Source organism: Leguminivora glycinivorella, chromosome 6 (assembly GCF_023078275.1).
Source record: "Leguminivora glycinivorella isolate SPB_JAAS2020 chromosome 6, LegGlyc_1.1, whole genome shotgun sequence".
In the NCBI taxonomy this organism is placed as follows: Eukaryota; Metazoa; Arthropoda; class Insecta; order Lepidoptera; family Tortricidae; genus Leguminivora; species Leguminivora glycinivorella.
Genome location: NC_062976.1, coordinates 19,595,542 through 19,608,577, shown reverse-complemented (window position 1 = coordinate 19,608,577; position 13,036 = coordinate 19,595,542). Strand labels below are relative to the sequence as shown.

The 13,036-nt window shown below is 38.5% G+C and overlaps 1 protein-coding gene across 1 annotated transcript; it reads right to left on the bottom strand.

Moving 5' to 3' along the window:
- Positions 1-5,673: 5,673 nt before the first annotated feature.
- On the bottom strand, positions 5,674-13,036 carry LOC125227216 (BRCA2-interacting transcriptional repressor EMSY). Its single transcript, XM_048131475.1, is given in 7 exon segments — positions 5,674-7,379; positions 7,523-9,361; positions 9,502-9,670; positions 9,745-9,890; positions 9,893-10,047; positions 12,539-12,713; positions 12,856-13,036. Coding segments are annotated over 7 exon segments (2,874 nt in total). The 5' UTR covers positions 12,917-13,036; the 3' UTR covers positions 5,674-7,050.

Below are 13,036 nucleotides of genomic sequence, written 5' to 3'. Positions count from 1 at the left end.
CCTAGGCTCCAGGCGTCCCATGCGCGGATCCAGGGGGGGGGGTCATGGGGGTCCCCCCCCCCCTGGATCCGCGCATGGGACCAATGTCTTATAAAGGTTTAAGTCGAGAGTGACTAGAGGTTGGACGCACCAAAGTAGCCTAGTGTAATAGTGCTCTCTCACGCGGAACACTTTTTTAAACGCCAAAGTCAATGCACGACTGCTCTGCACGAGGCGCATTGCTTAGACCAAATGGCATTCGCCCAAAACTGTAAGGACCAAAAGCAGTTCTAAAGTCTGTTTCCCTAGGCAATACACAAAAGGCAAGTCCCCTATGGTCCCCGCACAAATCAATTCTTTCTCTGACCAAAGAATATCGTAAAACCTCTTAACTCTTAAGAGGCTTGAGCTTTTAGGCCAGCACTCGTTTTGTTTTTCACAGATTGCAAATCCACCAACGCGTATTGTCTTGAGATTAGTATAGTCAAAGAGGATCGAGTATTAAAGAGAGTTACTGTCAAAGTAAAATGTGTAATCACAGTGCACAGACTGCCATCTCTCGACACAGGCTTAAAACTTTTGAACCTCAGTTTTGACAATTTGGCCCATATTCTTAGCTTGATATGTTTTAAAATTTCAAATATTAATTTTTATCTAGCCGAGCGTACCCCAAAGGTGTATCGCCATCTAGCTCACCGTACCTTTTTCTGTATGGTTTTGGGGTACGTTTTTTTCTTAGACTTTATCGGTCTATACGAAGTTATATAGGTCTTTGGTATAGTGTACACGTTATAATGTAACTTATATTTGTACAAGTGCTGTATTGAGATCCGAATAGGTAGTGCGATATTATGTACATAGTAAGCGAACAGTGTTGTGGTAGTTTATAAAAGTTATCAACCGGTGTCGAGAAAAAGGTTCTCAACGATTTGAGAACTGATGCTGTAGTTGAGTTTAACGATTTTATCGAAAGATTTTACATGGTGTAATTAAAATCATTATTGCGCTGTATCTCCAAGATTTTTACTCTAGTTTTTTTACGAATGCATAAAATGGCACTAGTTCTTTTCGGAAACCTTTGTTATTTATACTGTATACAGTACCGAAAGAACACAGTATTTATATATTTTCGATTAATTTTTGAGATTTCTAAGACACTCAAGTATAACTTGATGTTACTCTTTTATTTTAATTTGTATGTTTGTTGTTTAAAAATATAAAAACCTAAAATTATAGCTGTTTTTATTTTATTACCAGATTTATATTTGAAATAAGTTAGAAATAGAATCAATGGGATTTGTATAGTATTGATACCTAGTATAAGTAGTTATGATAGTATCATATATGTATGTTTTGGTTAATTTAGATTCGAATATTGTGAGAGTGACCCATTATACACATATAGGTAGGTAGATAAATATGAAAGCCCAGAATTATGATTAAAGTTTTATTGTTAAAATAAGTAGATAAAATAAACTTGATGCCAAAAACACAGAAATTGTATTAACAGGTTGCGTTGATTCTACGACGGAAGTAAAATTAAAATATATGCGGAATATGTACAGCCGGCAAACTAATGAACATCTTAAGCTAGTTTAAAAACGGATGCAGGTCAATCGTTAACATTGCAATTTAAATACTTATAAAACGCGAAGCTTACCAATTCTACACTTACACGTGCTATTCCTTTTAGGAAATTGCTTATTCATATAATTTTGGGAACACAATTTTATCCACAATTTGATTGCTTTAGACAATCTTAAGCATATTCACCTGCATCGACATCAAAAAGTTGATGTGAACCTATACGCTATACTCAGTTTATCGTAGGACATACGCACATACACGCCTATATAACGCGAGCTCCGTACTATTTTATTATTATGATACAAATACACTAATACATTCTACGTTGACAGTAGTCAATGATATTTCGTTATTACAGGTAGTTTATGTACAAAATTTGTCATACCTAGAACAAACTAGGATCTAAACATGGCACAATTTCTTAGAATGTGTCCATTCTTGAAATTCAGAAATATGTACCGTTTCATCAGCCCCCGATCACCGACAGGCGGACACAGCTATAGCTAGCTTACGAACGAATGGTTAAATAAGTAATTGAGTGGCCATCGTTACAACTAAACCGAAATATACGATACTATATGTACAAAAAATTTGGTTGCCTTAACCTATATTGGTCTACAATACATTTTACTTAGGTAGCGAGCTGACTTCAGACGACACGACGAAATTATGGTATTGCACGAACGGTACAAGGATAAATAAACATCCACTTAAAATATCTTATGTTTACTATGAAATTATCTTAGATCTTGAAAGACTCTATGTCGTTTAACACTGTCAATGCCTGACTGTATAACAGGGAAAAGCGCCTACGATCAGAGTACCCACTTAGAAGGTCACTTGCAGCGAAAGTGTTAACATAGAATCATTTTGCACCAATACCCTGCACAAATACAACTACAGTATAGTACATTACGATACAAGTGCGTAAAAAAGGAAGTCCGAAACGAGTGGCGATAAATTAAAACACGACCGAAGGGAGTGTTTTAAATCGACACGAGTTACGAATTTCCTTTTTGCACGTGTATCGTACGACGTTTTTCAGTACAGATGGCCCTACGAACTTTTGACCTGACATATAATGAACCACTTCTCGCACTAGTGCGTATAAAAAACACCATCTGTACTGAAAAATAATATTACGTATTTACAAAATATGAATGTATATATATTATAGTTGCCTTTCATCACATGCCATTTGAAATCAGCCGTGGATATAAATATACTTTTCAAGGGTTCATAATTTAACTGAAACTATGGTTAAAGGAAACAAAACGCATAAATACTATGTAGGAGCACGAAAACATTATATGTACTAATTTAAAAGACCAGCCTATTGTATTCAGGTGTTTTATTACAATGCGTAGGTATATTGGGCAAGAAAAGTATGATGCATCATGCACGTTTTTTGGCAGGTGTCTATTGTGTCATTCAAACTGAGCAGATCGATCAGGACAAAACCTAGCTTGATGCCTCTCGTACACAAATATTTCAAATATTGTCAGAAAGTGGAGTTCCTGTTTGGCAACGGGTAAATTTTGCAAATCATCCTTGCGTTATCCCTGCACTGTGCCACGAAAAATTGGCTTAGGCGCTAGTTTTTACGAAAGCAGCCCGCCATTCTAATCTTCCAATCCATAGGGAAAACTAGACTTTATTGGGATTAGTCCAGTTTCTTACTCTAAGGCAGCGTTCCCACTTATGCGTCGCGTGTCTCGGGGCGCGCAAAGGGCGTCCGCGCCACGCCACCTGAGTGTAATTCAAAAAGCGTCTCCTCAGTACATTTTGTATAGGAAGGACGTAAGGCGCGCCGCCAAGCGGCGCGGCGCGCGCCCCGCCGCCGCCACGCCACCTGGGGCGCGTCTTACGTCTTTCCTATACAAAATGTACTGAGGAGGCGTTTTTTGAATTACACTTAAGCGGCGTGGCGCGGACGCCCGTTGCGCGCCCCGAGACACGTGTGCATCAGAATGACTGACCAAAGTGGCAGATCGATGTTGGAGTACCATCAGCATTTACTACCTATTTGCTACTATTTACTACCTATATTGACATATTTGCTACCTAAGTTAGAAAAAAGATTTTCCAAAAATAATGTGGGCAGTCATTCTGACGTCAGGATGACTGCCCAAACTGAGTATGTCGGGGTTGGACCCCCTAATTTGCAACAATGTATATACTATGATTTACTACCTATTTGCTACCTACACATATATTTTTTTCAGATTTTTTAGGTAAAAAATAACGATTTTATGAGCAAAGTATTATTTATAGAGATTTCTTCCATAAAGTGGGCAGTCATTCTGACGTCAGGATGACTGCCCAAACTGAGTATGTCGAGGTTGGACCCCCTAATTTGCAACAATGTATGTACTATGATTTACTACCTATTTGCTACTTGCACATATATTTTTTTCGGATTTTTTAGGCAAAGAATAACGATTTTATAAGCAGAATAGTTTTTTTGTAGAAATATGTTTCATAGAGTGGGCAGTCGTTCATACTTCAAGTTGGGCCCCCTAATTTGCAACATTCTATGTCCTATGATTTACTACCTTTGCTACCTACATATAATATCTATATATTCTCATTTTATTTTTTTATAAATAAAATCTGAAAACATACATAATATTATGTAGGTAGACAAATGGGGCCTTGGGGCCTATATTTATTTCATTTTATTCAATTTTTCATATTTAAAAAAATCTGAAAACATACATATATTATGTAAGTAGGCAAATGGGTAATAGTAAATCATAGGACATAGAATGTTGCAAATTAGGGGGTCCAACTTGAAGTATGAATTACTGCCCACTTTATGAAACACATTTCTACAAAAAAACTATTTTGCTTATAAAATCGTTAATCTTGGCCTAAAAAATCCGAAAAAAATATATGTGAAGGTAGCAAATAGGTAGTAAATCATAGTACATACATTGTTGCAAATTAGGGGGTCCAACCTCGACATACTCAGTTTGGGCAGTCATCCTGACGTCAGAATGACTGCCCACTTTATGGAAGAAATCTCTAAAAATAATACTTTGCTCATAAAATCGTTATTTTTTACCTAAAAAATCTGAAAAACATATATGTGTAGGTAGCAAATAGGTAGTAAATCATAGTATATACATTGTTGCAAATTAGGGGGTCCAACCCCGACATACTCAGTTTGGGCAGTCATCCTGACGTCAGAATGACTGCCCACATTATTTTTGGAAAATCTTTTTTTTAACTTAGGTAGCAAATATATCAATATAGGTAGTAAATAGTAGCAAATAGGTAGTAAATGCTGATGGTACTCCAACATCGATCTGCCACTTTAGTCAGTCATTCTGATGCACACTGCAAATTAGGGGGTCCAACTTGAAGTATGAATTACTGCCCACTTTATGAAACACATTTCTACAAAAAAACTATTTTGCTTATAAAATCGTTAATCTTGGCCTAAAAAATCCGAAAAAAATATATGTGAAGGTAGCAAATAGGTAGTAAATCATAGTACATACATTGTTGCAAATTAGGGGGTCCAACCTCGACATACTCAGTTTGGGCAGTCATCCTGACGTCAGAATGACTGCCCACTTTATGGAAGAAATCTCTAAAAATAATACTTTGCTCATAAAATCGTTATTTTTTACCTAAATAATCTGAAAAAAATATATGTGTAGGTAGCAAATAGGTAGTAAATCATAGTATATACATTGTTGCAAATTAGGGGGTCCAACCCCGACATACTCAGTTTGGGCAGTCATCCTGACGTCAGAATGACTGCCCACATTATTTTTGGAAAATCTTTTTTTTAACTTAGGTAGCAAATATATCAATATAGGTAGTAAATAGTAGCAAATAGGTAGTAAATGCTGATGGTACTCCAACATCGATCTGCCACTTTGGTCAGTCATTCTGATGCACACCGAGACACGCGACGCTCTGGTGTGGCCGGTCACTAAGTGAACCATTTTGGTACTACAGTAGGTAGGTAGAGTTACTTATTTGACCACATCATCGAGGGCCACAACCGAGGCCGTGTCAGATGTTTGGAGTTTTACTGATTGTTTTAGCCAATAAAATCTAATTAATACTCGTGATGTAAGTTTTTTTTTTCGCAAGTGTGTGAAAAACGTCGTATGAAACACGCGTGCATTGCTCGCTCGCTTTGCTCGCGCGCACAATGTCACCTCGTGTATGATGTCCAACCTTGAACACATTTATCATAATGTACTATAATTTTGGAATGATGGCGTATTTCTCCCTTTAGAGGATATATCAAAGTTGGACTTTCATAAGAGTATTTTTTAGCTAATAATTCACAAGAAAGCCCGTTCATCACTGTGATCCAGGGCAGTACCAATAGTATCCCCTAGTAGTTATTATCTATTACTACTAGATATTCGAGCCAGGTGATTTAAATTAGCAATTTCCTAACTCTCTGGTTAAGTTTTATTTCACGTTATCGTTTTAGTGTTAGTAGATGTCCGAAACTTCGCTTAGATATCACAGGTACTGACTACCACCTTATTTTTTTCACGAGTATTACATCTAGACACAATTTTTGGCCTAAGTAGCAATATGCATTATCCAAATGACTACAATTTAGAGATTATACTAATTTCATAGTTACGAACACCGTTGGCGTGCATTTTCTAGTATATTTAAAAATACTGATCACAATCGATCTTCATTTACAAAGTTAATTTATAAGTGAAAAGATTTCATGTAAATTATTTTGAATAGCAATGAATTTATGTAAATAGGTGTATACTTGGGCAATTTGAATAAACATTTTACCTACTGTATTTACAACTACCGTGGATAATAATAGGTTGATTTCAGATCGCACTGTCAAGCGCTTACGAAGACTCGATTACGACTTTTGACTCGAAAGTTTCCTATGCTGTAACCTACCATGAGTATGACACAGTCTGTCATGGCGTGGCTAGTAAGGTTTGGGTTATATTTCAATTCACATTATTAGTAAAGGTTGCAACTGTAGACGCAACTGTTGGATTAAAAATTAAGCAGAATTCAGTGATTCAGGGTTATTGGTGAAAATCAGTCATATCATGCATTGCAATTCTATTGTATACATACTTAGTAACATATATTTATCTATAAACATTAACAGATAATTATGTATATAGTTTACTCCAAAAATATACCAACACAAGTATATCTCATATATTGGGGGTTGATATATTTCTGAAAAATACCGTTAAATGCAAGGGCTATCAAACAATCAAAAATGTCATAGGAACAAGTGCGCAACTCATTCCTAAGGCTACAACATTATCGAAATGAGATTTTAACTCGAACCATTCCGATTTAGCCTCTTATTTGCAAGGGAACAGACGAGTAATACATTGTCACAAAATAGACCGGCCAAAACTGTCAATGATTTCACAGAATAAATTACAAAAAAAAAGTCATACAAAGTTTACCCCTCGCCTATCACACATCACATTATATGTCCTAAAAGTGTCTATTTCACTGTTTTTCTGTCGGGCTGGGCTCGTCGTCGGCCATGATGCTCTCCTCTAGATACGAGAACTCGTCGAGGCTCATATCGTTGGTGCTGATGGCCGTGCTGAACACGTCTATGCGCTTGTGGCGCGACCGCGCTTCGGCGACTTTTTCCGACAACTTTTCTTTGGCGACAGTCAGCGCGTCCGCCTCCGCTGGGTTTTTCACCGCACTCTTTGATTTGAGCGCGAACGACGAGTCGTTGCTGGAGGACCCCTCGTCCTGGAGCTGGCTGAGTAACGTCCGCGTCGCTTTTGACATCGCGCTAGAACTGTACATTTCGCTCCTTTCCCCTAAAAAAAAAAAAAAATAAAAATAAATGGCTTGCGGAACGAAACGGTCAGTTTTATATTAAATTGATAAATATTAACCTATTTTTTTCTTAAAAAATGTTTTTTGACGACGACGCTCATGAAATATTAATCTGATATCTTACCACTAGGGGTCGCCCGTTGTATCGTCTCTTGCGAGTGCTTCGCCTTAGCCTTGCGGTTGTCGACCATGTACTCGCTATCACTGTCACTGGACATTCCCAGGTCGAGGTGCAGAGAGTTCAGCTTGTCCTCCTCATCCTTCCCCTTCCTCGACACCGTGTCCAGTTCCATCTCCCAGTCAGTCACGCTCGAAGAATCCTTCGCGCCCTCCGAGTCTTTGTTAAAGTTCGATTTAGCATCTTCATCTTTTATAATGCTTAAACCTGACTCTTCCATAGGCCCTATATCGCCTATACTCTCTGACGCGGAGTCTATGCTCGCGTTGCATGTTTCTTCTGACATTTGAGAGTCGAACAAAACTGGCGTGTCCTGTGTTATCGCCTGAGATTTTTTGTTTTCATCGGATAGGCGCGCCGCGCCGCCTCGGCTGTCCAAGATCTCCGACATGGTTGTCGTCCGACCTGACTGGTCATTGTTCAACTCGAGGACAATCACGTTCCCCGGGCACTTGCTCGCCTCAGTCTGCTCGGGCTTGGAGGCTTGTAACAGCTGGTTCACGTTCTTTCCCATGATTATTTTTGACATGTCGTTCCCGTTTTTAGCAAACGATAAAGCTTTACCTATCGTCGCGCCTTTTTGCACGACGATGACGCTACCTTTTGCGCTCGCTGGTCTCACGATAGGGTTAGAGATTTTGGTGGTGGACACTGGGGTGAGCCCTTTCACTGGGACGATGTCGGCCAAGTTGGCGGTTTTGATGGTCTCCGCGCCTACCACCTTAGTGACGGGTGCCGGAGTACTGACCGCACTCGCCGGTTTGGATACAACAGTGACGGCGGGAGATTTGGTAGCTTGAGTTAGCGACTGGGAACTGACCGGGACCAACTTCATACCGGTCGGGATCCCTTTGAAATGCAAGAGCGGCAGCTGGACCTCCGACCCCGTTTTCGTCCGCGACTTGGCGGGCAACACGACCATCTTTTGACCGGGCTTTTGATTGAGAACGAAGGTTTTGGCGGAGACTTTTAAGTCGGTGGCGGGGATGCCTTTGGGCGTAAACGTTTCCGTACGCGGCGCGACCGGCGCCGATTCCTTGCTCGGCGTGCGCATAGCGGACGAAGTTATGATTATTTTAGAGTTCATATTTTTATGCTCCGGAGGTTTGGATACTATGATCATCTTGTCCGACATGGGAGCCGGGGTCGCCTGTTTGGTAACGGGCCCGATCAGCTTGGTGGTGACGATCTTTCCGGCCGGATTGATCGTCTTTTGAGCAGAACCGGGTGCGACGACCACTTGACGGTTTGAAAGCACTTTGATATTCTCAGGTTTCTGTAGAATTTTCATTTCGGATGGTTTCTTATCGGTAGGGGGTTCCGGGCGGCGGCCCTTTATTAGTAGTTGGTGAGGTTTGAGCGCCCCGTGCTTGGAGACCGGGGTCTGGGCTTGCAGGGAGGCGGGGTCGGGGCTGTCGGAGACGCCGAGCTCGTGCGGGACGGTGGCCGGCTGGGTCAGCAGCGCCATGGTCGGGGAGTCCGTGAGCATGCCCGGCGAGGAGAGTACTTTAGGCTTGAGCTCATCCATGTAGTCGGGCTTGCCGCCGAGCACTGACTGGGCATATGTGGCCTGGAAAGTGCCCGGTGGGCCGGCGTAGTCGGGCGGGTACCGCTTGCCGGGGGAGCTGGGGATGTCTTGCGCCTTCTTGGCCTGGCGCTGGCCGGGAGCCTTCTGCTTGTGCGAGCGGTGTTTGTGGGCCCGCGGTTGGTGCGGGTGACTTGATTTGCTTGTGGACACTTTGCTCACTTGGTTGTATGAGTGTTTTGATTGCCCTGATGATTTACCTGAGAAAATAATAATGTCATGAAAAAGCATATATCTATGAAGATACTTATAAAAAATGCATATTTTATAGTAAAGTTCTACATTTTGAAAATTATGTAAGGATTTTAAATATTTTACTATAATAAAGAAATATAATTACTTGTCGCAGGCTGTGAATATTTGGAGTAAATCTGTGAAAGGTTGAGATGCTTCTGATTGGTGTTGGCCGGGATGTTCCTCATGTTTTTCACTGGTATCGTAGAATCATCGGGTATTGAACCACTTTCCGGTATTTTTCTTTTTCTGTTGACAAGTTCAGTCTCCCAAAGCTGAAAAGAAGTGAAATTATAGTAGTTGTAAAAGATAATTTAAAGAGTATAATTCTGTAAATGCTTTTATTTACTTTAGATGTTTGATCTTCCATAGCAATAGGCGGATATAGCATTTCGTCCATCATGTCATTGGTTTGCAGGGCGCTCTCTGCTGTTTCTCCCTCGGGATCCGGCAACTCCTCCTCGCTAGACTTAGGAGCCACCAACTTCTCAGCTTCAATTTCTTCAAGATTTCTTTGTTTTCCTCCTTGATGGCTTCGGCTGCTTTATCCGCAATCTCTGTGTAGGCTGTCTGTGGAATGCCGCGAGGCATCAGCGGCACTCTTCTCCTGCCTTCGCTGATCCATCCTAATCCTGTGTTAGGACCTGTTAATCTAAAAAAAGATAAATTGTTAAAGAACAAAATATAATTTTTTTAACATACTTACGTAAAACGTTTTTGGGCCTTAAGAAGCCAGAATAAATTTAATATTTCCTTTATAAAAATAATGAAATCTCCTTAATAATTAAAAATACAAATGTCGTAATGAAACAAGAACTTAAATAACTATAATGTATAATTATTTTTTTCTATTATTTAAAAGAAGAAGCTATCAGCCACTAACCTAAATAAGAAAGAAATGTGCCATTATTTGGGTAAAGGGACCTTATTGTCGATGGCGCTTACGTCGTTATGAGCAATGTTCGTGTACAAATACGACGCCTCGGGACGTAAGCGCCATCGACAATAAGGTCCCTTTACCTAGATAATGTCACAAATGTATATTCAAAATTAAGTTTATAATGAAATTTATTATTATTGTGACATTTTATTTGATACTCTCTGACTCTTTTTACCTAGTTTCATTTAGTTTTTTCTGAATTACAATACCTTGCAATACTAATAAAAAAACGCACCTTGAAACTATCAAGAAATATGTATATTATAATGGTCTAGATGGCGCTACACCTCTGGTTGATTCTCAACTAAATGGCGCTATTAATAATATAAATGTTCATATTAACACATATCAAGTTAAGCATATGGGCCAAATTGTCAAAACTGAGATCAAAAGTTTTAATCCTGTGTCGAGAGATGGCAGTTTCCATTCATCCATCCATTGTGACTACACAGTACACACTTTGGCAGTAACTTTCTATTATACTCTATCCTCTTTGTTAAAAATAATCAACTCAATACCAGATTCCAGCATATTGGTGACATTTTAGAACTGCATAACTGTTTCTTTCTGTGTCAACAAAACTTGTATTCAGCATAAAAAGAGTGACAGTTGCAATCTAGTATGTCTAGTGATAACTCATGAAGTTATCACGGAGCCTATCTACTAATTAAATTGTTTACTGGACTAGATTATGATGTTATTGAATATAAAAAAAAAAAAAAACAATATTCAGAAATACATGTAAAAGGATGAAACAATTCAAACTATAAAAAAATACAAAAATATTATTGGTTATATCAGGGGGCACACTTCATATTTCTTTCATACATTTCCGAGACCTGCATCACACATCGGACACTGGCGAACAAATATATGAAAGAGGCGCATTCCTAGCACACATTCTAAGCTTGTGTAGGTGAACGCGTACCATGCATGTATGAGTGAGATATGACAGGTCGACTGTTCGCGTTTTTGACAGGTGGTAACTGTGAGGTAACCGAGTGGGGGTGGGCGGCACTTTCTGCGGGGAGCGGGAGTGGCCATACTGTACGATAGTACTCTTTATTATACTGTGCCTGCATGTTCGGCCCATAAAGTATGACTCTATTTTGCATGCAGATTGTTGACAGTAAGCCTTCTGTATTTGTACTTTTATATATTTTGTGGTTATATACTGAAATAGACAGCCAATGGTGGACTTCTTCACAGTTTCTTTGGTCATACACCAAATATTTATATTGTTTATTTATAATTTATTTAAAGTAGCAGTGTGACCACATCGGGCACAAGTAGCTAATTTTGTATGCAATTTTTTAAACTTGGTGCACAATGTGGTAAGTAAAAATTAAAGTACAAAAATAAAGTTGAGATTGACTTGATACTAACTATTCATTAGGACTAAACTAGCCACAGTACCCACAGTTTATAATATGAACAAGTACTATGAACAGTTTATGTGGCATGGTACAGAATATTCACCTTTCCACTAAAAACTAATGTTTTTAACACATTCAAATGCTTGTTGCATTTGAATGTGCCATATTATGTAAGTAAACTTATATTCATGACTCCGTTTAAATTTGAAATGGGATTAATGTCTGATAAGAAATCAATAAATATAATATAAACATTTATAATGCTGACATATTTCATTCTTAACTGTATAATATGTGTGACCAATTTCTAAGTACTTAAAATTTATTTTATTTTCAAATCATAAAAATCAAAAAATATGTAAATAATCACTAACACATATTAGTTCTTAATAGAAATAATTCATTTGAAAATATATACTTTGAAATTCTAATTTAATTAAGTTGAAAACATAAAAACTTTTTGAATATTATAAAGTGACATTTAAAATTAGGTTACCTGTCAAATTTCAAATCTAAATTAATGTATAATTTAATCTTAAAACTCACTGAAAATTGTGTTAAATGTTCAATATATATCACCCTCTATTCATATTAATGTCAAAAAATAAAGCATCTATGAGGCCAAGACAGCCACAAAGACTCAAAATCATTCCAATAAAACCCAGTATTTCTCACTGTAAACTGATGTAAATGTATTGTTTCCAATCAATGTGCCTACATTTCAATAAAGATTCATGATAGCTTCTACCCACAGCCATCTTTGACACAGTACAATGGTGTATAAAAATAAACTATAAAGCTGAAAAATACACCAAATATTAACTTACTGGTGTGCAATAGTAGCCAACAGTTCGTCATTAGAGACGCGTCGCGCCTCCGCGCTGTGACGATCGCTGCTAATATGCAAAACGGCGCGCAGTTCCTCAAGCAACTTTTTTCTGTTGTCTTCCAAAGCCCCTTGTGCTCTAAACACACTGATCATATTCGAGTAGGCTTCCAATTCTATAAACAAAGGAACGTGCTGGTTTATAATTACAGAAACTCACGTACATTTCACGTTATAAAAGCTTATACCATACGCTCACAGTCAAAGAAAATGTTAGGAGGGAAAATGAATGCCATTTATAAGACTAAAAATATATACCAAGTCTGCGAAGCGTTCGACGACATTCGTCGTGCGTCATGTTTAGAAGCATTGGCCACATTATTGGGCCGTTTTATTAAACACTGTTAATCCACGGTTTGATTATAATAATATAACCATATTTTAAGAAATTCTCAATTGGCAAATATCCATACTGTTTACTTCACTTCAAACGACAATT